The 19,023-nt window shown below is 40.0% G+C and overlaps 2 protein-coding genes across 2 annotated transcripts in view; both read left to right on the top strand.

The window, feature by feature from the left end:
• eprs1 (glutamyl-prolyl-tRNA synthetase 1) overlaps positions 1-3,670 on the top strand; it is a 28,624-nt gene extending 24,954 nt beyond the window's left edge. The window contains exons 26-35 of the mRNA XM_079240709.1: positions 334-406; positions 529-608; positions 729-830; positions 950-1,105; positions 1,259-1,456; positions 1,981-2,154; positions 2,264-2,424; positions 2,548-2,626; positions 2,716-2,780; positions 2,936-3,670. Of these exons, the coding sequence (XP_079096835.1) occupies positions 334-406; positions 529-608; positions 729-830; positions 950-1,105; positions 1,259-1,456; positions 1,981-2,154; positions 2,264-2,424; positions 2,548-2,626; positions 2,716-2,780; positions 2,936-3,086 (1,239 nt within the window). The 3' untranslated portion in view covers positions 3,087-3,670. The remainder of the gene's footprint in view (positions 1-333; positions 407-528; positions 609-728; positions 831-949; positions 1,106-1,258; positions 1,457-1,980; positions 2,155-2,263; positions 2,425-2,547; positions 2,627-2,715; positions 2,781-2,935) is intronic.
• Positions 3,671-6,228: 2,558 nt separating this feature from the next.
• Positions 6,229-16,601, top strand: glo1 (glyoxalase 1). The gene is made up of 6 exons (XM_079245853.1): positions 6,229-6,366; positions 10,553-10,635; positions 11,019-11,159; positions 11,397-11,464; positions 11,692-11,781; positions 16,196-16,601. Exons 1-6 carry the CDS (start codon positions 6,298-6,300, stop codon positions 16,285-16,287), a joined length of 543 nt encoding a protein of 180 aa, XP_079101979.1. The 5' UTR covers positions 6,229-6,297; the 3' UTR covers positions 16,288-16,601.
• The last annotated feature ends 2,422 nt before the right edge of the window (positions 16,602-19,023 follow it).

The raw sequence follows: 19,023 nt of genomic DNA, 5'->3' as shown, positions 1-19,023 counted from the left end.
TGCATTCCCCAAATTTCTGTAAGTCATAACAGGGAAGGAGGTTTTACAAGTTTCCCTCCCTCAACACACCTGACTCAAGTTAATTTTTATCTACGATGACATCAACAATACCTGACAGAAGTCTGTGTCAGGTGTGCTGCAGCGGGGAAAATCCCAAAACCTGCACACCGCCCTCAAAGACCAAAATGAAGGATCCCTGGGGGGTTGGTATAAAGGGCTTGTGTGCAATCAAAAGAATAGTCGAAGTAATGCCAGTAGCATCAAATGATAAAAGTATGAAACTGGAAATGTGGCTGATATGATCTTTATTGATGACGGTGACCCCTTTTTCAGGTTGCCTGGGTAACTCGCTCAGGAAAGACAGAGCTGGCAGAGCCCATCGCTGTCAGACCCACCAGCGAGACGGGTTTGTGTAACAGTTCTTTGGTAGTCACGTCTGCAGATCAACTCAATATGTAGCCTTGACAATATTTACTTTTGTAATGAAACTGACGATTGATTTTTATTCATCCATATATTTTATTTCAGTGATGTATCCAGCTTATGCCAAGTGGGTCCAGTCCCACAGAGATCTGCCAATCAAGCTCAACCAGTGGTGTAATATTGTGGTCAGTGGCCAAAATCCTACGTCTTCACCTTTTTTTTAATAATTACAAGCACGTAGTTGCACTGATTTTTTTATTTTTTTTTCCTTTTCTCTGAACTCTCCCCTTCACGCCGGCTTTTAGAGATGGGAGTTCAAACATCCACAACCCTTCCTGAGGACAAGAGAGTTCCTGTGGCAGGAGGGACATACAGCGTTCGCCACAAAAGAAGAGGCGGCCGAGGAGGTAACGGACTTCACAATCCAGCCTGAGATCTATAACCTGTCTTCATTTACCTTGCAAACAGCACATAAAGCTACAGCTGACCAGCCATGAGACAAATAATAGTGGTTGTTTTTGTGCAGGTTCTGCAGATCCTGGATCTGTATGCCAGGGTGTATGAAGAGCTGATGGCCATCCCTGTGGTGAAGGGAAGGAAGACTGAGAAGGAGAAGTTTGCAGGAGGAGATTACACTACTACTGTAGAGGCATTCATCTCTGCCAGTGGCCGAGCCATTCAGGTAACACACAGAGTTTCTGTACTTCATTTCCCTTTTTGGCATATTTAAGAAAGCAGGATTTACTTCTGCAATTTTTAATTAATTAAACAAATAAATATTGCATAATATCTTGATGGTATCTTGCCATTGACCTTTCAATTTTGTCTCCTGCAGGGTGCCACATCCCACCATCTGGGCCAGAACTTCTCCAAGATGTTTGAGATTGTTTTTGAGGATCCAAAGAAGCCGGGTGAGAAGCAGCTGGCTTTCCAGAACTCCTGGGGAATCACAACCAGGACTATCGGTGTCCTCACAATGGTCCACGGAGACAACATGGGACTTGTGCTCCCACCCAAAGTGGCCTGTCTGCAGGTAGACAAATACTAGGGCTGTGATGATACGCTTTTGTCCCGATTCGATTCCCATTTTTTGGGTGCTGATTCTAATTAAATTGTGATTCTCACAATTCTTTTATATTGCATATTTTTGTTGATTAAAAACAAAATAAATGTATAAAACTTATTTTTTGCTCGTTATTTTTCTTGATTTCAATTAGAAAAGAACAACACAGTAACCAGATCATCATTCTGCTGCTGTAATGCCCCAGAAGATGAGTGAAAAGATCAATAAAAACAAAAATGACAAAAATTTTATAGTGGATTATTTTTATTTATTTGAAAAAAAAACTTTTTTTTTTTTTTAAAAAACAAAAAAAAACAAAAAATTGATTTTAAAATTGTGAAGCAAAAAAATCCCAATTTTCAATTTTTCGATTAGATTTTCCCACCCCTAACAGATACACACTATAATACAATAGAGCACAAAGACTTGTGGGGCATTATTAATTTTATCATTCACCACTAACAGGAAACCTGCATGTCTCTTCCTTTTCCCAGGTGGTCATCATCCCATGTGGGATCACTGCGTCTTTGCCAGAGCAGGAGAAAGAGGCACTGTTGGCTCAGTGCTCTAAATACCTCAACAGACTCCTGGAAGCTGGCGTCAGGGTGAAGGCTGACCTGCGAGACAACTACTCTCCAGGATGGAAGTTCAACCACTGGGAGCTAAAGGTCATTTTCTAATAGTAATAATTGCCCTTTTTGGTTTGGGTTAGTTATTAGTCATGCTAACTAGAGTTCAACAAGGGATTAAAAGTTTCTTCTTGTCTGTCTCATCCAGGGAGTTCCTGTCCGTCTGGAGGTGGGCCCCAAGGACATGCAGCAGAAGCAGTGTGTCGCTGTGAGGCGAGACTCGGGTGCAAAGCTGATGATCCCAGAGGCTGAGGCAGTGAAGAGGCTGGTCAGCCTTCTGGAGGACATCCAGAACAGTTTGTTCAGGAAGTAAGACACATAGCCTCATTTCTACTTGTTGACAATGTGCCTTAAAAAAGTAGAGTACGGAAAAAATAGACAATAGTTGCATAGAAAACAAAAGGCTTAAGTCTTTGTGGGGTTTTTTGTTAGAGCTTCGGATGACCTGAAGACTCACATGGTGGCTGCAGACACGATGGAGCAGTTCCAGAAAGAGTTGGACCAGGGAAAAGTGAGTAAACCAGCCCACAACACGCACTGTTCATCGTCATTAGGAAGGATTCTTATAATATTCTTATAATAATCTATCTTGTTTGATAGATTGTCCAGATTCCGTTCTGTGGTGGAATTGAATGCGAGGACTGGATCAAGAAAACCACTGCCAAGTACGTCTACGTCCTGCATGTCTGAGGGAAAAAGTGTCCATCAAACATGATTTTACAACAAGAATTCAGTTTGGATATTCTGTCTTTTAAAGTACACAGACAGGATATTTCCCCCCTAAAAAAACAAAAACAAAACGTTTTTTCCCCCTCTGTAGGGACCAGGACCTGGAGCCCGGAGCGCCGTCCATGGGAGCCAAGAGCCTTTGTATCCCCTTCTCCCCCCTGAAGACCCTGCAGCCTAGCCAGATGTGCGTTAGCGGCAAGGAGCCTGCCCAGTACTACACTCTGTTTGGACGTAGCTACTGAAAACTTGTTCCTCCAGACAGAACATTTCAGTAGAAAAAGGCTTTCCCACCTTCCATCTCTGACCTGGGCTTTCCGTTTTCTGATCTAATGTGGGTGTTTAAGCTAACCCAGTTGTAAGACCTGTAGACGGGGAATATGTACTACACTATTTTTTTTAAAAACATGCTAAAGTTGATGAGACACACTTAAAAAGAAAGTGGGAGGGAGATAAATGGTTTACTCTTCCTTGAAACAAGCTAATGTCATCTGTGTCAGAAGAATGCTTAACTTCTCAGAAGGATAAAAGCTGTAAGCATTTATATATGTTTCTATCCGTTAGATTTGTTTATAAAATATGTTAACTCCTGCAGTAATAAATGTAATAAGAATAATAGTTTTGTTAATAATGAATTAAGTGGATTTGGGCCTTTTGGAATTAGTCAAAACTCCCCCAGAGAGAGGATTGATGAAAATAATATTTAGAGAATTTTACTCTCTCTCTCTCTCTCTCTCTCTCTCTCTCTCTCTCTCTCTCTCTCTCTCTCTCTCTCTCTCTCTCTCTGTCTGTCTGTCTGTCTGTCTGTCTGTCTGTCTGTCTGTCTGTCTGTCTGTCACAACACAACTGTCTCAGGAACTCTGCAGGGACTCAGACTTGCAGTCAAAATGTAGTTCCTACAGCTTTGTCAGCTCTGCTGTGTTCCTGATTCTACTGTACGACTCTGGTTGTCTCCAAGAGCCATGTTACGTACCTCCGTCATGGCCAGAGAACGTTAATTCAGCTACGTAGCCACCTGTCACTTCTCTCCCACGAAAGAACTCTGCAGCCTGTGTGTAATAAAGCTCTTCTCATGGCAAACCGTTCTGTGTGACTTGTGGGTTTGTTATTATTTGTGTTGGGCTTTATTGGTAAGCTGGGTAGTTGGAAAAAATACACTAATATGGGGTTTGTGCATATCAAACAATTTTGTGCAGGTTTTCCAGTTTTCTGTTGGGGGGAAAAAAAATCTTCAAGCTACAATAATTAAATGTCAGTTTTTATAGAATTGTATCTGATCTTACTTTTAAGTTATTAATTTGTGTCAAATTATAATGAAATTATGAGTACCAAACTAGGAAGCTTCCCTTGTTACATAACTTTTATCAAGCGATTAAAATGCACCACTTCCGATTAGTTTTTCAAAACACACAGCATTGTTATTTACAGGTGGAGTATGTAAGATTTTCAATATTTTCAAAATAAATTAACTAAAATAATAACTACAATCATTATTATAGTTTTTTAAAACATGTAGGTTCCAGTCTGTCCATATTTGATGTGTTATTAAATTACAAGTTTAATTAATGACAAAGACCCTTCTTAAATGTTTGCTTACCAGTAAAAAAAAAAAAGAGCTTTTTGTCATTTGTCATTAATTAAACGGGTAATTTAATAACGCATCAAATAAGAACAGACTGGAACCTACATGTTCAAAAAACTATAATCATGATTGTAGTTATTTTATTAGTTAATTTATTTTGAAAATATTGAAAATCTTACATACTCCACCTTTAAAGAAGCTACCATGGATACTATCAAAACCACCCATTAAGATTAATTTTGTACGTGAACAAGCTTGTGCAGTGAACATATGTGACTTTTTTGTGTGATAATATTCAGAATACTATTTGTTGTGGTTCAGTGTTCCGTTATTCAAAGTTTGAAGTGAAATGATAAACGGTACGTTACAAAAATTATTTAAAAAATTAAACTTATGAAAATAATGAATGACAAAGCAACACTGAACTCATTCATTATTGTAAATTAAGTATGAAAAGAACCAATAACTGATTGGAGAACCCGTTGGAAGCTGGAAGAGCATGTTCATCTTGGAGAACAAAACATTTAAAAAAACAAAGGGATAAAAAACTAGACCTCCAATCCTTATAACAAATCAAGCAAATGATTACATTCCCTGTTGAACTTTTCCATTGTGTATCATCCATCCATTCGCTGCATAATTACTCTAGCACTCAACCCCCAAGTCTGCTCCTCAACATCAAGGCTGGATTATCCAATGGGAATTATAGGCACAGGCCAAGTAGGGCAAACACCAGCTGTTTGGACATTAAACAAAAATGTACACAAAGCCAGATAGTTACACCACTACCAATAGGGAATTGCTATTGGTACCATTGGCTGAGAGATGTCAGAAATATAATTTCACAGTGTATCATTCATTTACAATGTTGCACGGGGAAGGAGGGCCCTGGAACACTCTGGGCCAAGGGGCCTGTGCACTTTTAATCCAACCCTGCTCAACATCTACCATCTGCATCAAAGATGCATCCTTCTCCATCACATCTGGACCAAATGGCTGACTGCCTTCATCTGTGTGTCATTTATTTCTGCACCGGCCTGCCACCGAGCCATTCATTTGATTCCAGTAAACTTGATTAATTATTAAAACTTTTCATCTCTAATTAAGATTAATATAAATTCATAAATACACCTGGTTACCAGTTATTCCAATAATGGGTTGGACAGTACAAACAGCGGCGCCGCCAGGAATTTTGGGCCCTATGAAAGACAATGGCATAGACCCCACCACTGGATTGCAAATTTTAGATTTTTGTTTTTGCTTAAATTGCTGCAAGCTGATAAAAAAAAAAAAAGCTGTTCATGGGAATAATAATGATCTAGGGCTCTGTTTAATGCTTTACAGGGCAAGTGACTATTTTTTATCACTTTGTTTTCTTTCATATTCAGCATGAAACTTTTTTTTTTTTTTTTTTTTTTTTTTTTTAATGTAACAACAAAATTAAGGTCTTGGTTCATACCAGAAGGACAATTTTAGGTTAATATATCTAATTTGAAGGTATTTCATTGAGTGCCCTACAAAAGATTTTAATCACAGTGCATACATCCAACTAGGTTATTTTAATATAAAAAGTTTATCAGTTTATATTACTACTATACTTTATTACAACCTTTGAAAAAAGTATTTATTATTTATATAAATACATTTTTCATTATTATTTATAATGAAGATTAAACGATACCCCTTCTGAGTACAACTATAGTTAAAAATAAATAAATACAATTAAATAAAAACCTCAACATATGCAGGGCAGGCAGCCAGTGTGAGCTTTACTTTGAAAGCGCGTACCGGAAGTTCCCTCTCAGAAATCTTCTCCTCTCCGTGTTGCAGACCAGCGACGCTCCGGTCTCGACATCTAACTTCTTTGTACAAAAATGAGCGACAAACGTCTGTCAGACGACGCAGTGGCATCAGCTTGTAAGGATGGAGACCCCATAACAAAGGTAAAACGACCGTCGTCTCTTGAAATTTAGATATAAACCGGATATCTGAACCCAGCAGGCCAACCTACTTCCAGACTGGTAAACCTGCTATTCGCGGTGATTCCATTATCGGACGCATTTATCCACAAAACGCGGCGAGCTGTCAGTCGGCGACATAGGATCTGGTGTGTTTAACCACAACTCACTTTGCATTAGACGGCTTTTGTAGATAAATGTGAACTGTCATGTTTTACTTCATGCTATAATGTAACTTTGCAGCCTAAGTTTGTTTTTTTTGTGTGTGTGTTAAATTGGCTCCAAACTCGCCGCAGCGGGTAGAAACGTCAGCAAATAAACCATGTACAAAGTTGGTATTCAATGTAGGTGCGGCCAGGAGACGCTGGAAATAGCTCAGGTTTTCGTTGTTATTATGTGAAGGAGTTAACTTGTTGGTAAACAAATGCAGGGAATGGTCAGAGATACTTGAGTACCAATAACCATCTGATTGTCCTGCATATTAGTGTGTAAATCCACGCAGAGTGGCTGAATGTGTCTGCACATGCATGCCTGCACATGCTGAAAACCGTTCCTCTTTTCTCCTCTGTGTTGCTTAAGGAAGTGTTTCTCAATCCAGGTCTGCAGATGCTACTGTCCAGCATGCTTGAGAGGTAACCCTTCTGCAACACACCTGGATTAGAGGAGTGACTTGTTAACATGTTTGCAGAGAAGTGGGTGAGAGAAGCTCATGATCTTAATCCAGGTTGTAGGAAAACCTGATCATGTCTGTGCAGGGAAGTGGGTCCTGACTGGGACCTGGACTCAGAAACGCTGGAGGTTGGGTGGATGTTTTCTCAGATGTTTTCTCTTCTCTTTAAAAGTAAATTTTAGGAATGAAAAGATCACACCTTGCAGATTCTACCAGTTGGCGTGTTAACTTTGGCCCGCCAGAGTGTAATAAATTAAATATCAAATTTATTATGCCTGATGAAAGTTTTCTGCATTACTGTTCCTCTTCTCATTTGCTTGACTACTCTGCGCTGTGGGAGCATCAGCCAAACTGGAATGGTTGTGACATGTAGGTGGAGCAAAGTGGACTGCCTCTGGCTGGCTTTATGTGTGTGATGTTCAGTCATGAAAACTTGGATGTAGGAGGAAGGGAGCAGGAAAGGGGAGCAGTGGCCAAGCTGCAGAGATAACACTCATCTGTGAGACACACACGCTTGTCATGTCAAGCGCACAAAACTTTTACCCAAGGCCGGATTATCCAATGGGAACTATGGGCACAGGCCCAGGGGCCCACGCTCACTTGGGGCCCATGTAGGGCGAACACCATCAGTTTGGACATGAAACAAAATTTACATAAAAGCCAGATAGTTACACCACTACCAATAGTGTATTGCAATTGGCACCATTGGCTGAGAGAAGTTAGAAACGTTGTTTCACAGTGCATCATTCACAATTTTCACAATGTCGCAGTGGGGAAGGGGGCCCCTGGAACACTCTGGGCCCAGGGGCCTGTGCACTTTTAATCCGGCCTTGCTTTTACCCCACTGTGTTTTTTTTGGGATCGAAACCAGACGACATACTGCTTTAGTATGTCTGAAAATACAGACCATAATTTGTTTCATAGGATGTTCATGCATTTTGTTTTTCTATAATCTTTCTACATTTCCATAATCATTTACCTGTAATACACAAGCAATCATCATTTCATAAACATACTTTGACTTTAGAGCGGCGTCTTGGCTTGGCATGCAAAACTTTTTTTCTTTCTTTTGCACTGAAACATTTAGAAAGTAACTAAATCCAAACAAACCTCATGTGTTCAGTGTGTGAGCAGTAATGCTGTGTTAGGTTACACTGAGGTGCAGATTAGCTGAAATCACTTTTTACAGCTGAGTGCCAAGAAAACTGATTTTCCTCTGCTTCCATTCAGGTCCTCTACATGTAGCCAGTGATTCCCGTCTGCAAGACGAGGCTTACAAACACAGGGGTACAACACACTCCTTTATATTTAACTTATTATTAAAATTTCTGCACTGCATATCTAAAATATTCAGTCATAAGTGCGAAGAAAACGACATGAAGAGTGAAGTATGTCTGTATATATTATGAATACAGAATTTCAGAAGATTTAAACAAAAATCAGGTTTTATGTAGTTTGGAAAGGAAAGTTTTTATTATTTAGTGCTTTTGCCATTTCTGCTCATTTTAAGACATTCTGGACACATAATAATGAAATGTTTATTATTTTGTGTTAATCTTGCTGGAAACACATTTATAGAATTGAATTAAAAGTATTTTATTAATCCCAGAGATAAATGAAGAAAAGTTACAACAACAATATGAACTATTTATTCATTTACAAGTTCACTGTCAGGGACAGGCGAGAACTGTCGGCAGAGCAGTTCCCTCTTCTGCCTCCATGTTTCTCGTAATGTGTGTAAAATTATTTGCATTTTGTCGTCTTGTTGAAATATTTTGCTCTACAGCGGGTGTCACCAGCTCCGGTCGTCAAGAGCTACCATCCTGCAGGTTTTAGTGTTTCCCTGGTACAACACACCTAAACCATTAGCTCATTAACAGGCAGGTGCAGAAGATGACGGCAAGTTGTTGGAGAACCTTTTCATTTGAATCAAGTGTGTTGTATCAGGGAAACACTAAAACCTGCAGGGTGGTAGCGCTCGAGGACTGGAGTTGGTGACCCCACTTTAATGATGTCATAGAAATGTTGAGCGAAGGCGCTGACACAATTCCTACAGCATCACTGAACCTGTTGAGTCGTTGCTGAAAGCTGTTAGGATGGTTCTTGTCGTCTTTGGTCTGGAGCTGTTGGCGTCCACGTTACCAAAGAAATATCTGAAAGACTGATTAGTTTCACGGCGCATACTTCCTGTCTGTGAAGTTCCACCCCAGAAACCTGCCAGCTCAGAGAAGTTAAGTCAAGATTTCTTCCTCTTGTTTCACGGAGAAGTTTAAAGTGGAATTTGTGAATAAGACCTGATGAAAGTTTCTTGCAGTAACTATGGACGGCTCTAGATACATGTATTGCATGTAGTTTGTATTCGGTTTTGTCCCCGACACTCTGAAATCCCTCCAGATTGCTTGAAATTGTGACATGAAATTCCTTGTAGCACTGTAGAAAGAAAAATATAAACATTTCTTCCAAACTCTTTCCCCCACCCCCCAACAGTTAAATGATTTTTCTTATATTTGTAGGGATTACAGAGATCTTTGCCCATTTCTGCTCCTCATGGACATAGTGTTTCATGAATGTGGTTTTTGAAACAAGATTACGATCGCATGTTGAACTCACATCAGTCATTAATTCCCACAAAATGGCCCCATCATAACAAATACTAGGAATATAAAATGTGAACAAAGATCATTCATCTATTTATTTATTTATATATTTTAATTTTCTTAATTTATTTTAATTTTATTTTCTTAATTTATTTATTTTAAATTTTATTTAATTATTTAATTAATTATTTTATTTATTTATTTATTGAATTGTATTTATTTCCTAACCCCGCTTTCCAATTCAGGGTTGCGGGGAAGCTGGAGTTTATCCCAGCAATCATTGGGCGAGAGGCAGGTACACCCTTAACAGACCACCAGTCCACCACAGAGAGACAAACAAACATTCACTCCTAGGGAGAATTTAGAGTAATCAATTAACCTAACATGCATGTCTTTGGATGGTGGGAGGAAGCCAGAGTACCCACACATACACGGGGAGAACATGCAAACTCCACAGAGAGAGGCCACTGTTTGAACCTCCTCCCATACTGACGTTCAAACTGTGGATTAATTGTATATCAGCAAATTAAATTACTTTCAAGAACAGTGTGAAATGATCATGAAGTGTTTCAGTTAAACTACAAATCAAAATAAATAATTATTGCAAGTATCATTAACTTTATTTATTTACCCATTCCCCATTTCTCATAACCAGCAGGTGCTGGCCGGTTATGTGCATTAACTGGATTTAGGGTGTGATTGCTTGTTGATTTGTTTCATGCTTGTCTTGTGTACTGCCTGGTGGAGAGCGGAAGTTTTCATCAGACGAAACCTGTAAGTCCAGCTCAGAGTTCAGCTCCTTCACCACACCCTCAGAACAACCACCTGTGGTGCAACACGTCCAAACCTCTGCTCTTTGGAAGTTTTATGTGTAATTGTACCTTTTGGTGTTTGTGTTTTTCAGGATTTCATGATGCAGCAAACTATGCTGAGAGTGAAGGATCCGGTGAAATCCCTGGATTTCTACACCAGAATCCTCGGCATGACGTGAGTGTTGGTGTGGGCTGCATCACAGTTAACAAGGCTAATGAACAGGCAAGGCAAGTTTACTTATACAGTATAATTCAACAGCAGGGTGATTCACAGACAATAAACATTAGAAAATAAAGGAAAAAAGATTATATAAAGACTATTAGTTCCAGTTTTAAAGAGACATTCAGATTTGGACTTAAAATAAGCTTAAAGCAGCTTTGAACAAAAACACCTGGACGATTTAGGTTTCCAGGAAAAGCTGAAACAAGAAGTAAGGTGGGAGGGAACGAATCTTTCTGTCTGAACTTCACTTCATGCAGTTTTTAAAAGTGTACGTGATGTTTTATATTTCTAAAGAAAGAAAAAAACTTTTCCCTTTGGTGTGCAATATCTTGCAGGCTCCTGCAAAAGTTTGACTTTCCCTCCATGCGTTTCTCTCTCTTCTTCTTGGGCTACGAGGATAAAAAAGAAATCCCCGCAGATGTGAAGGAAAAGACGGCTTGGACCTTTTCCAGGAGGGCCACCATTGAGCTGACACAGTAAGAACAGACGTCATGCATGAAGTAGTGCCTGGATTTCAGCTGCACTTCTATCTGCTCATCGCAGGGAGAAAGACTGTTTTGTGTTTCCTCTTTTGTCGTTTTATTATCAACTTTTATCACCCAGAACTCCGTCTGGGGTTGTCATCCTGATCTCGCTGGTTGATTTTCTCTGCTTCCTGTCTTGTTTGCTCCTTCTTTCAGCTAATTTCTCCATCTGTCCCTCCTGTCTTTCAGCAACTGGGGTTCAGAGTCCGATGAGAGTCAGTCTTATCACAATGGAAACTCTGATCCTCGTGGCTTTGGTAAGTTTCTTTTCTATTTTTCCAGTCAGTAAAATGGCAGAGGTTTGTATATGGATCACTGTAAGTTAAATGTAAAATTTCACGTTACGATTTGTGCACTATTTTCACAATTCAAACATCTAGTTTATTTCTGAGATGAGGGCATGTTGGTATCTGAAGACCTCAGCTCTCTAGTGGCTCGTAACTGCAGTGTGTGTAAAGGAAATTCTCTACTTAAAACTGCACAGGACACATTGGGATTGCTGTACCTGACGTCTACGCAGCCTGCAAACTGTTTGAAGAGCAAGGAGTCACGTTTGTTAAGAAGCCAGATGATGGTAAGACGGGAACTTCTTGTGTACAGCTCTTAAAAAAGTCAGGTCATGTCTTGGCAGCTTTTAAGTAGATTAACAGTCCCAAAGGTCAAAAGCTTCAAGACTTGGCTACAAAGTGAGGAGTTTTCTTTTCATTCTTACATGTTGAATTGGTTTTACATGCAAAATATGAAAATATATCATGAAAAAATATGTCACTTGAGATGAGATTTCAGTTTGGTGACATCAGACTGAAGTCCCGTCCCTTCATCGTGGAGCTGCTGTTCCTCAGGCTTTACTTGGTTCTTAAAGGAAACCTTCAGCACATCTCCTGTCAGTTTCAGCTCAGGAGGATGAGATATGGATTCAGCAGATCATTAAAGAAGGCAAATATTTACTCTAACAGGGAAAGCTTGTACAGTTTTTATATTAAATACTGCTAAAAAGTAATGACATTTATTTCATGGCAAAAATGATACTGCAGCACTAGTTTTATGACTCAATTCAGCTTCATCTGTATAGCACCACTTGACACATCATTTCAAGCCAATTCATAATAAACAGGCTAGATAAGTAAAAAAAAACAAACAAACTGAATCCGTTGAATCTTGACTTCCATCCAATCCCCCATCCTGAGCTGCAGAAAGCGACTTTGGAAAGAAAAAAACTTCCTTTTAACTGGAAGTAAAAACCTCCAGCAGAACCCGACTCGATTCTTCTGCCTGGACTGGTTGGTATGGAGAGGACAAGAAGGAGAGACCAACGAACGTTAACATGCAACACTTGTAAAAAGCAAAATAATAGCTAAATAATAATTATAATAATAATGTGATGGAACATCATAGGGAGGAAAGGAGATTTTTTACCTGTTAAGGACACTGAAGTAATAAATTTCTCTATTGTTAAAAAATATCGTTAAAAATGTTTTCTTTTCTTTTGGTATTTCGTCACTAGGAAAAGCAAGCATGTGTACTCGTACTTGGTATTAATAAAAGTGTACCGATGCCACAACTGATACCCGATACCACAAGTCAAGCCAGCGCAGATGTGTTTGATGACATGCTTCGGACATGTTTTAAAAGAAATAAATGCCTTGATTAGAAAAATGTGACATTTTTTGTTCCACTAAAAGCAAGATCTTTGTTACAAAACCACACATTTATAGTTGTAAAATGAGCCAAATCAAAATAAAACTTGTTAGATCTGTAATGTTATATTTGTATTGGTCAGTTAACTTCAGAAAGGATGGGTCATTTATTAAAACCTAATGAAATCTTACACAGTTATAACAGCAATAATAACCATTGTCACAATAATGTTCACATAAACAGATTTGGTGTCGGCAGATATTCAAGTTTTAGGTATCGTATCAGAACTCCCAAAAAGTGGATCGGTGCATCCCTACTCATCACTTTACTAAAGTAAGCTGTGTTCTTAAGGACATAGAGTGAAACACTATACATGACAGCTACCATATTTATACCACCTTATTTACTACAGTGCCTCTGAACAGACAAACAGCTATATGTGTGAAGTGACAAAACCCTGAGCTGTAAACCTGCAGTACCAGCTTTGTCTGATAGATGCTAGAGCATTGTTTGGGTTAAGTAGTACCCATTAAGGACCACAGAAGAAGACTGTGCACATGTACACAATGTTAAGTGTTATCTGTAGTGCAGTCAGTGCTGCTCCTGAAACCACCTGATCCAGATAAAACGTGTTTGTCGGGAAATGCTGGCCTCCATTCAGTCACAAATGTCGTAGCTTTAGTGCTACTAGTTAGAAGTTAGTGTGGAGCACTCATCTGTTCATACAGATTTTCCATGGAGTTTTAGATCCATCAGTTCCTCCTGAAATGTCATATCTGGACTCTGCAGATCCATGTCCAGACCTTCACCGTTCTGCTTAAGTTCTCCGCTGAGAATCATAAATGGTGTTTAAGTGGCAAAAAAAAAAAAAATCAAAATAATCTTTCTAATATGCCTTTAAAATGTGGCTGCTGACTTGTCACAAAAACCACAAATTACCAGTATACATTCATTTCCTATACTGGTTAATCCAATTCAGGCCAGATGGAGCCGATCCCAGCGATGAGTGCGTGTACACCATAGACTGTAAATAGAGATGGATGGAGCCTCCGTGGCGTCACCCATAGGTTTCTGAAGAGCTGAATTGAAGCTCGGTGGGCGGTTCCTACCATCGCCATCTTGGCAGGGGCATGCGTGTCGTCTCACCCAGAAAATACAAATATGGGCAAAGAGGTGAAGCTGAGAGGGGGGCTGTGAGCGTCATGGTGGATGATTGACATCAGGCGAACTCTGAGCTTTCTGTAGCTAAGAACTAACCGAGCTAACCGGGAGATAACAGGAGCTAACCAGCTAACGGAGGTAAGCGGGCTAAAGCTAAGCTACGTTGTTAACCGGCTAAAAACCGTGGTTGTTCTGTGTTCTTACTTGAAGCGGGAGATAGATTACCTGTCAATCAAAAGGAAACGCCCAAAAATATGCCGAACTTCGAGACAAAATTACTTTTAAATGGGCGAGTTAGAAAAAAATTCACTCCCCCCACAGTTGTCATGAAGGTAAACCTGACCTATTAAACCGAAAATGGATTTTTGAACCAGGCTGTAAACATGTTGATTTCTGCTGTGAAGTTGGTCTTTTTAACATGGGAGTCTATGGAGATTCACTCTGTTTTGGAGCCCCTAGTGGATGAAGAGGGAACTGCAGTTTTATACACTTCCACATAGGCTTCACTTTTTACCGCCGAAGGTGTGTATGGTGTACACACATCTAGCATATAACATACACTATTCACAAAAAGTTAGGGATATTCAGCTTTTGGGTGAAATTTCACAACAAGCCTAAAATGCATTCAAACCTGTACAGGTGAACTTAATGTGATCTTCTCTAAGCTTTTAAATGCACATGTCCAACTGTTAAATGTTTCAATAAATTTTGCACAAGTTGCTGTTCTCTAACAAGGAGCTTAACGGCAAAAATCACAGCAGGTGTGTGATCCTTTAATTGACCAATAAATGTCCTGGTTCAATTAGAGCTGGTGTTTAAACAGTTGTCCTCATCATGCTGTTCACATTTTGACATCATGAGACCAAGACGACACCTAACAATGGAACAACAGTCCCTTGCCATTGCGATGCTTCAAACAGGACGTTCTCAGACAGAAGTGGCCAGTGAGCTTGGAGTGTCACAGAGTGTCATCAGCAGGTTGCAACAGAGATATGGAGAGACTGGAAGAGTCACAGAAAGGCCTAGAAGTGGACGTCCTGTGGCCACATCCCGTGCTGATGACCGCTACATTGTGAACACTGCCCTGAGAAACCGGATGATGAATGCCACTCAACTCCAGGCACGTTTAAGAGAGGTGAGAGGCACCCAAGTGTCACGTCAGATCATTCGAAACCGTTTCCATCAGCGTGGTCTGCGTGCTAGATGACCTGCACGGGTACCTGACCACACCACCAGGCACAGGCATCATCGTCTTGCATGGGCCAGGGAGCATTTACGCTGGACGAGGAACCAGTGGGCCTCAGTGCTGTTCTCTGATGTAAGTCGATTCACACTGAGCAGAAATGATGGCCGGCAACGATGTTGGAGACGTCAGGGAGAGCGCTATGCATCAGCCACTGTTGTCACCAGGCGAGCTTTTGGTGGTGGCGGTGTTACAGTGTGGGCAGGGGTGTCCACTTGGTACAGAACTGCCCTACACTTTGTGAATGGTACAGTGACAAGCCCATACTACCTGAATAACATCATTAATCCAGTGATTGTTCCCCTACATGAACAGCACAGGCCTAATTTCATCTTCATGGACAATGCTCCTGCCCATCGAGACCGCATCATCAGGGAACGGCTGTTGGAGACTGGTGTACCTCAAATGGAATGGCCTGCACTCTCTCCAGACCTGAATCCCATTGAAAACCTGTGGGATCAGCTGAGCCGTCGTGTAGAGGCTCGAAACCCTGCACCCCAGAACCTCAATGACCTGAGGGCTGCCCTTCAAGAAGAGTGGGATGCCATGCCTCAGCAGGCAATAAGTTGCCTTGTGAACAGCATGAGACGTCGTTGTCAAGCTGTAATTGATGCTCAAGGGCACATGACGAGATATTGAGACGTTCAAATTTTTTGTTGTGGTGTAACTACCATTGTTGTTACCTTTTGTGTTGAATGAATTTTTTTTTAGATGAGGAAATCAGTAATGCATCCTTCTACTTAAATGTCTTACTTTTATGATATATCAATGTAGCATGAACATATTGCATTTTCCATAAATTTCACCTGAAAGCCAAATATCCCTAACTTTTTATGAGTAGTGTATTTCCTCTTCGTCTCTCAGTACGTCAGACTAAAGTTTTAAAACCTTTTTCCTTTTATTTATATGACAGATTTATTCATACAGTTTGTGTTTTTTCTCTCAGGTAAAATGAAAGGCTTGGCCTTCATCCAGGACCCGGATGGTTATTGGATTGAGATCCTGAGTCCAAACAACATGGTGTCCATCACCTCTTAAAAACAAACAACATCCTACCTGCAGTGTTTCAGAAGTCCAGGCCTGCTGTGGCTTCAATAAGAGAGCACAAAGGAATTGATGTTCTGGGGGGCAAATGGAGGAGGATCGCTTGCACGATGGAAATCTGTGTCACCAGGAGGGGGCTGGACAAGCGCTGGACAGTTGATGAGCAATTAGATTAACCAGTTACAGCTGTTTTTAATGACTGTATAGTTGTTGCATTTGTCCGCCAACACCACATTTTGTTTTCAAAGGTGACTCTGAAACAAAGTGCTATTACTGTATAATAAATGTCAAAGCCACAGTTCAAATCATGAACGTGTGATTCTTTTTACCATTGGAGATTATAAGATGGACGCTGACTGTGAAGAGGTGGGACAATGAGATAATATGGAGAAAAGGCAAATAAACAGCAATCCATGCTTTTTTTTGGAGACATAATGTATAGTTCCACATTCCGTTTGAATAATTGGGCTTAAAGTAAAAACTGGAAAGTGATGAAAAGAAGACGGGCTGCTGGGATGGGTTCGTTTGAGAATGGGAGATGGAGGAAAACAAACTAGTCCTGCTAAAATCATTGACAGATTATTAAAACATTTATGAGGACAAGTCAAATCCTAGAAAAAAACAATTTCACTCTGCAGCACTGGAATGAACTGGTTGAGTCAGGACCCCGAGAGCAGATGTTCAAGGTTTTCAACAAGGTCCTGGGTTGTGCGGCTTTGCTGCAAGTATCCTCCCTCGACTTCTGTCCACCATCCTGCCCAACAACTTTTAATAACATTTCATCTGTGCTACTGGTTGCCGCTCTGAAACACATTTCCCCTCTCCACCAAAAATGTACTGCTCCCTTTTTGCCGCAACTACAGCATCAAGTCTCGCATGTTCTGCACTTTTAGCCAATTTCATTTCCACCATGCCTCGATGCAGAACAGCTCCAGCTCCATTGTTTGGTTTTTTTCATTTCTCAATTTCAAAACATTCAAATATTTGCTGTATTCTCATTCTGAAAAAGAAATCTCTATTCCATCCCTCAATGCTCTGTAAGATTTAAAAATTTTCCCAGAAATCAGACATTTTAATTTCCTGACTGGTGACAAACATCAGTGTTTCTCAGTCCAGCTCCTCGGGACCCCCTGTCCCGCATGCTTCTGACATGTTCCTTCCTAAAAACACATGATCAGATCATTTACTCATAACTTCCTCATCAAGTTCTTTGCAGTCTGTTGATGAGCCCTTTATTTCACTCGTGTGTTAAATTAGGGTTCCCTAATGAACATGCAGGCAGAGGGGTCCATCTCCATGCTTCACAGTGGGAATGCTGCTCTGCAAATGAGATTAGCAGTTTTGTGTCATTAATATGTCTCCTCTTCCTGTGTTCTGTACATTTTCATAGTCTACATTTTCTCCCAGATTTACTTTGGTGATGGTTATTATGAGAGAAAATATATTGCTTATGCCCTATTGTCAATTTTTTTAATTGAGACCATAAAACGTACATTTAATTATTAAATATTTTAAAAAGATAACTGTGCAGGGAAAATATTTCTTTTAAATACATAAAAGGACAATAAAAAGGAAAAATATTATATTTATGTTTTTGCTACTTCCATTGTAAATCGCAAGTCCAACATTTCTGGTTTGCAAGTAAGTTCCTTTGTTTGCCAGTGTAACGGGAGTGTGTCTGCTGTCCTTTCTTGGTCTTCCTGACCTTGTCCATACCCGTGAACTACTTGTTCTTTCTGCGTTGTGTTCTTGCACGTGACATTGAATGAAACATCTGGACCACGGCAGCTGCTAGTTGTTCTTTAATAGCATTTTGTACAAACAAACAGAAAAGTGCTGTAACATGCAGCCTGCTTCACACAGGTTGGTCATCAGCCTCCTCCTCTCAGACTGCAAAGCGCGGACTGAGTTGGATCACCGTTTAATACAATTCTTTGTATCACAGGAATAACCCACTTGTTTAATACAAAGATAAGAAATAAACTAATTTATAACTGACAGCAATTTTGTATTAATGCACATCAAATGCAACCATAATTAATTGCTCATGTGAACAACCAACACAGATAAACGTAGCTGTACAAACAGAAAAGTGCTGTAACATGCAGCCTGCTTCACACAGGTTGGTCATCAGCCTCCTGTTAGCACATAGGAAGACCTTGTAGCTGCATGATATATGTGAATAACAAACTCGAATAAATGCACAGAATAAACAGCACAAAACTTCGTGTCTACAGCTCCTATAAATTAAAAATCATAAACATTCAATTTTCACAGTCAAAATAATCAAACACTTAATTACTAGCAGAAAAATGGCACATACCTCCTCTCAGACTACAAAGCGCGGGCTGAGAACAACGCAGTGCTGACGTCATCAGACAGCGACTTCTTAAAGGGGCAGTACCAGTATTAAAACTGGAGCATAGACAATTTGTTGAACACAATCTGAACATTAATAAAGTGGAGATTTAGATCAGGATTTGGTGAAATTCCAAACATAAAAGAATGAGAGACATATCACTCTTGTTACACCAGCATCGACTAACCTTTCTTCCCTGCTCCATTGGAACTAAAATTGTATTTGCATTTTTGTTGACATCTCAGTTTTGCACATTTTAAAAATGAATATTAAAAGGGACGTATTGCTCACTTAGTGAACATTAGGTTCTAAATGAAAATGCCCCCTTATTATAACTGCTGTTGTCCGTTGGGAGGTCGCAGAGAAAAATC

The sequence above is a fragment of the Telmatherina bonti genome (genome assembly GCF_933228915.1).
Source record: "Telmatherina bonti genome assembly, chromosome: 1".
NCBI classification, from domain to species: domain Eukaryota; kingdom Metazoa; phylum Chordata; class Actinopteri; order Atheriniformes; family Telmatherinidae; genus Telmatherina; species Telmatherina bonti.
Note: the sequence above shows the minus strand (reverse complement) of the source record. Positions and strands in the feature narration are given on the sequence as shown.

What these genes read in the sequence shown, in the direction of transcription:
- glo1 (XM_079245853.1), top strand. Translation starts at nt 6,298, where the DNA reads ATGAGCGACAAACGTCTGTCAGACGACGCAGTGGCATCAGCTTGTAAG. An exon ending in ATGGAGACCCCATAACAAAG is followed by an intron (nt 6,367 to 10,552) that starts GTAAAACGACCG and finishes TGTGTTTTTCAG; the next exon opens with GATTTCATGATGCAGCAAAC. An exon ending in CTCTGATCCTCGTGGCTTTG is followed by an intron (nt 11,465 to 11,691) that starts GTAAGTTTCTTT and finishes AAAACTGCACAG; the next exon opens with GACACATTGGGATTGCTGTA.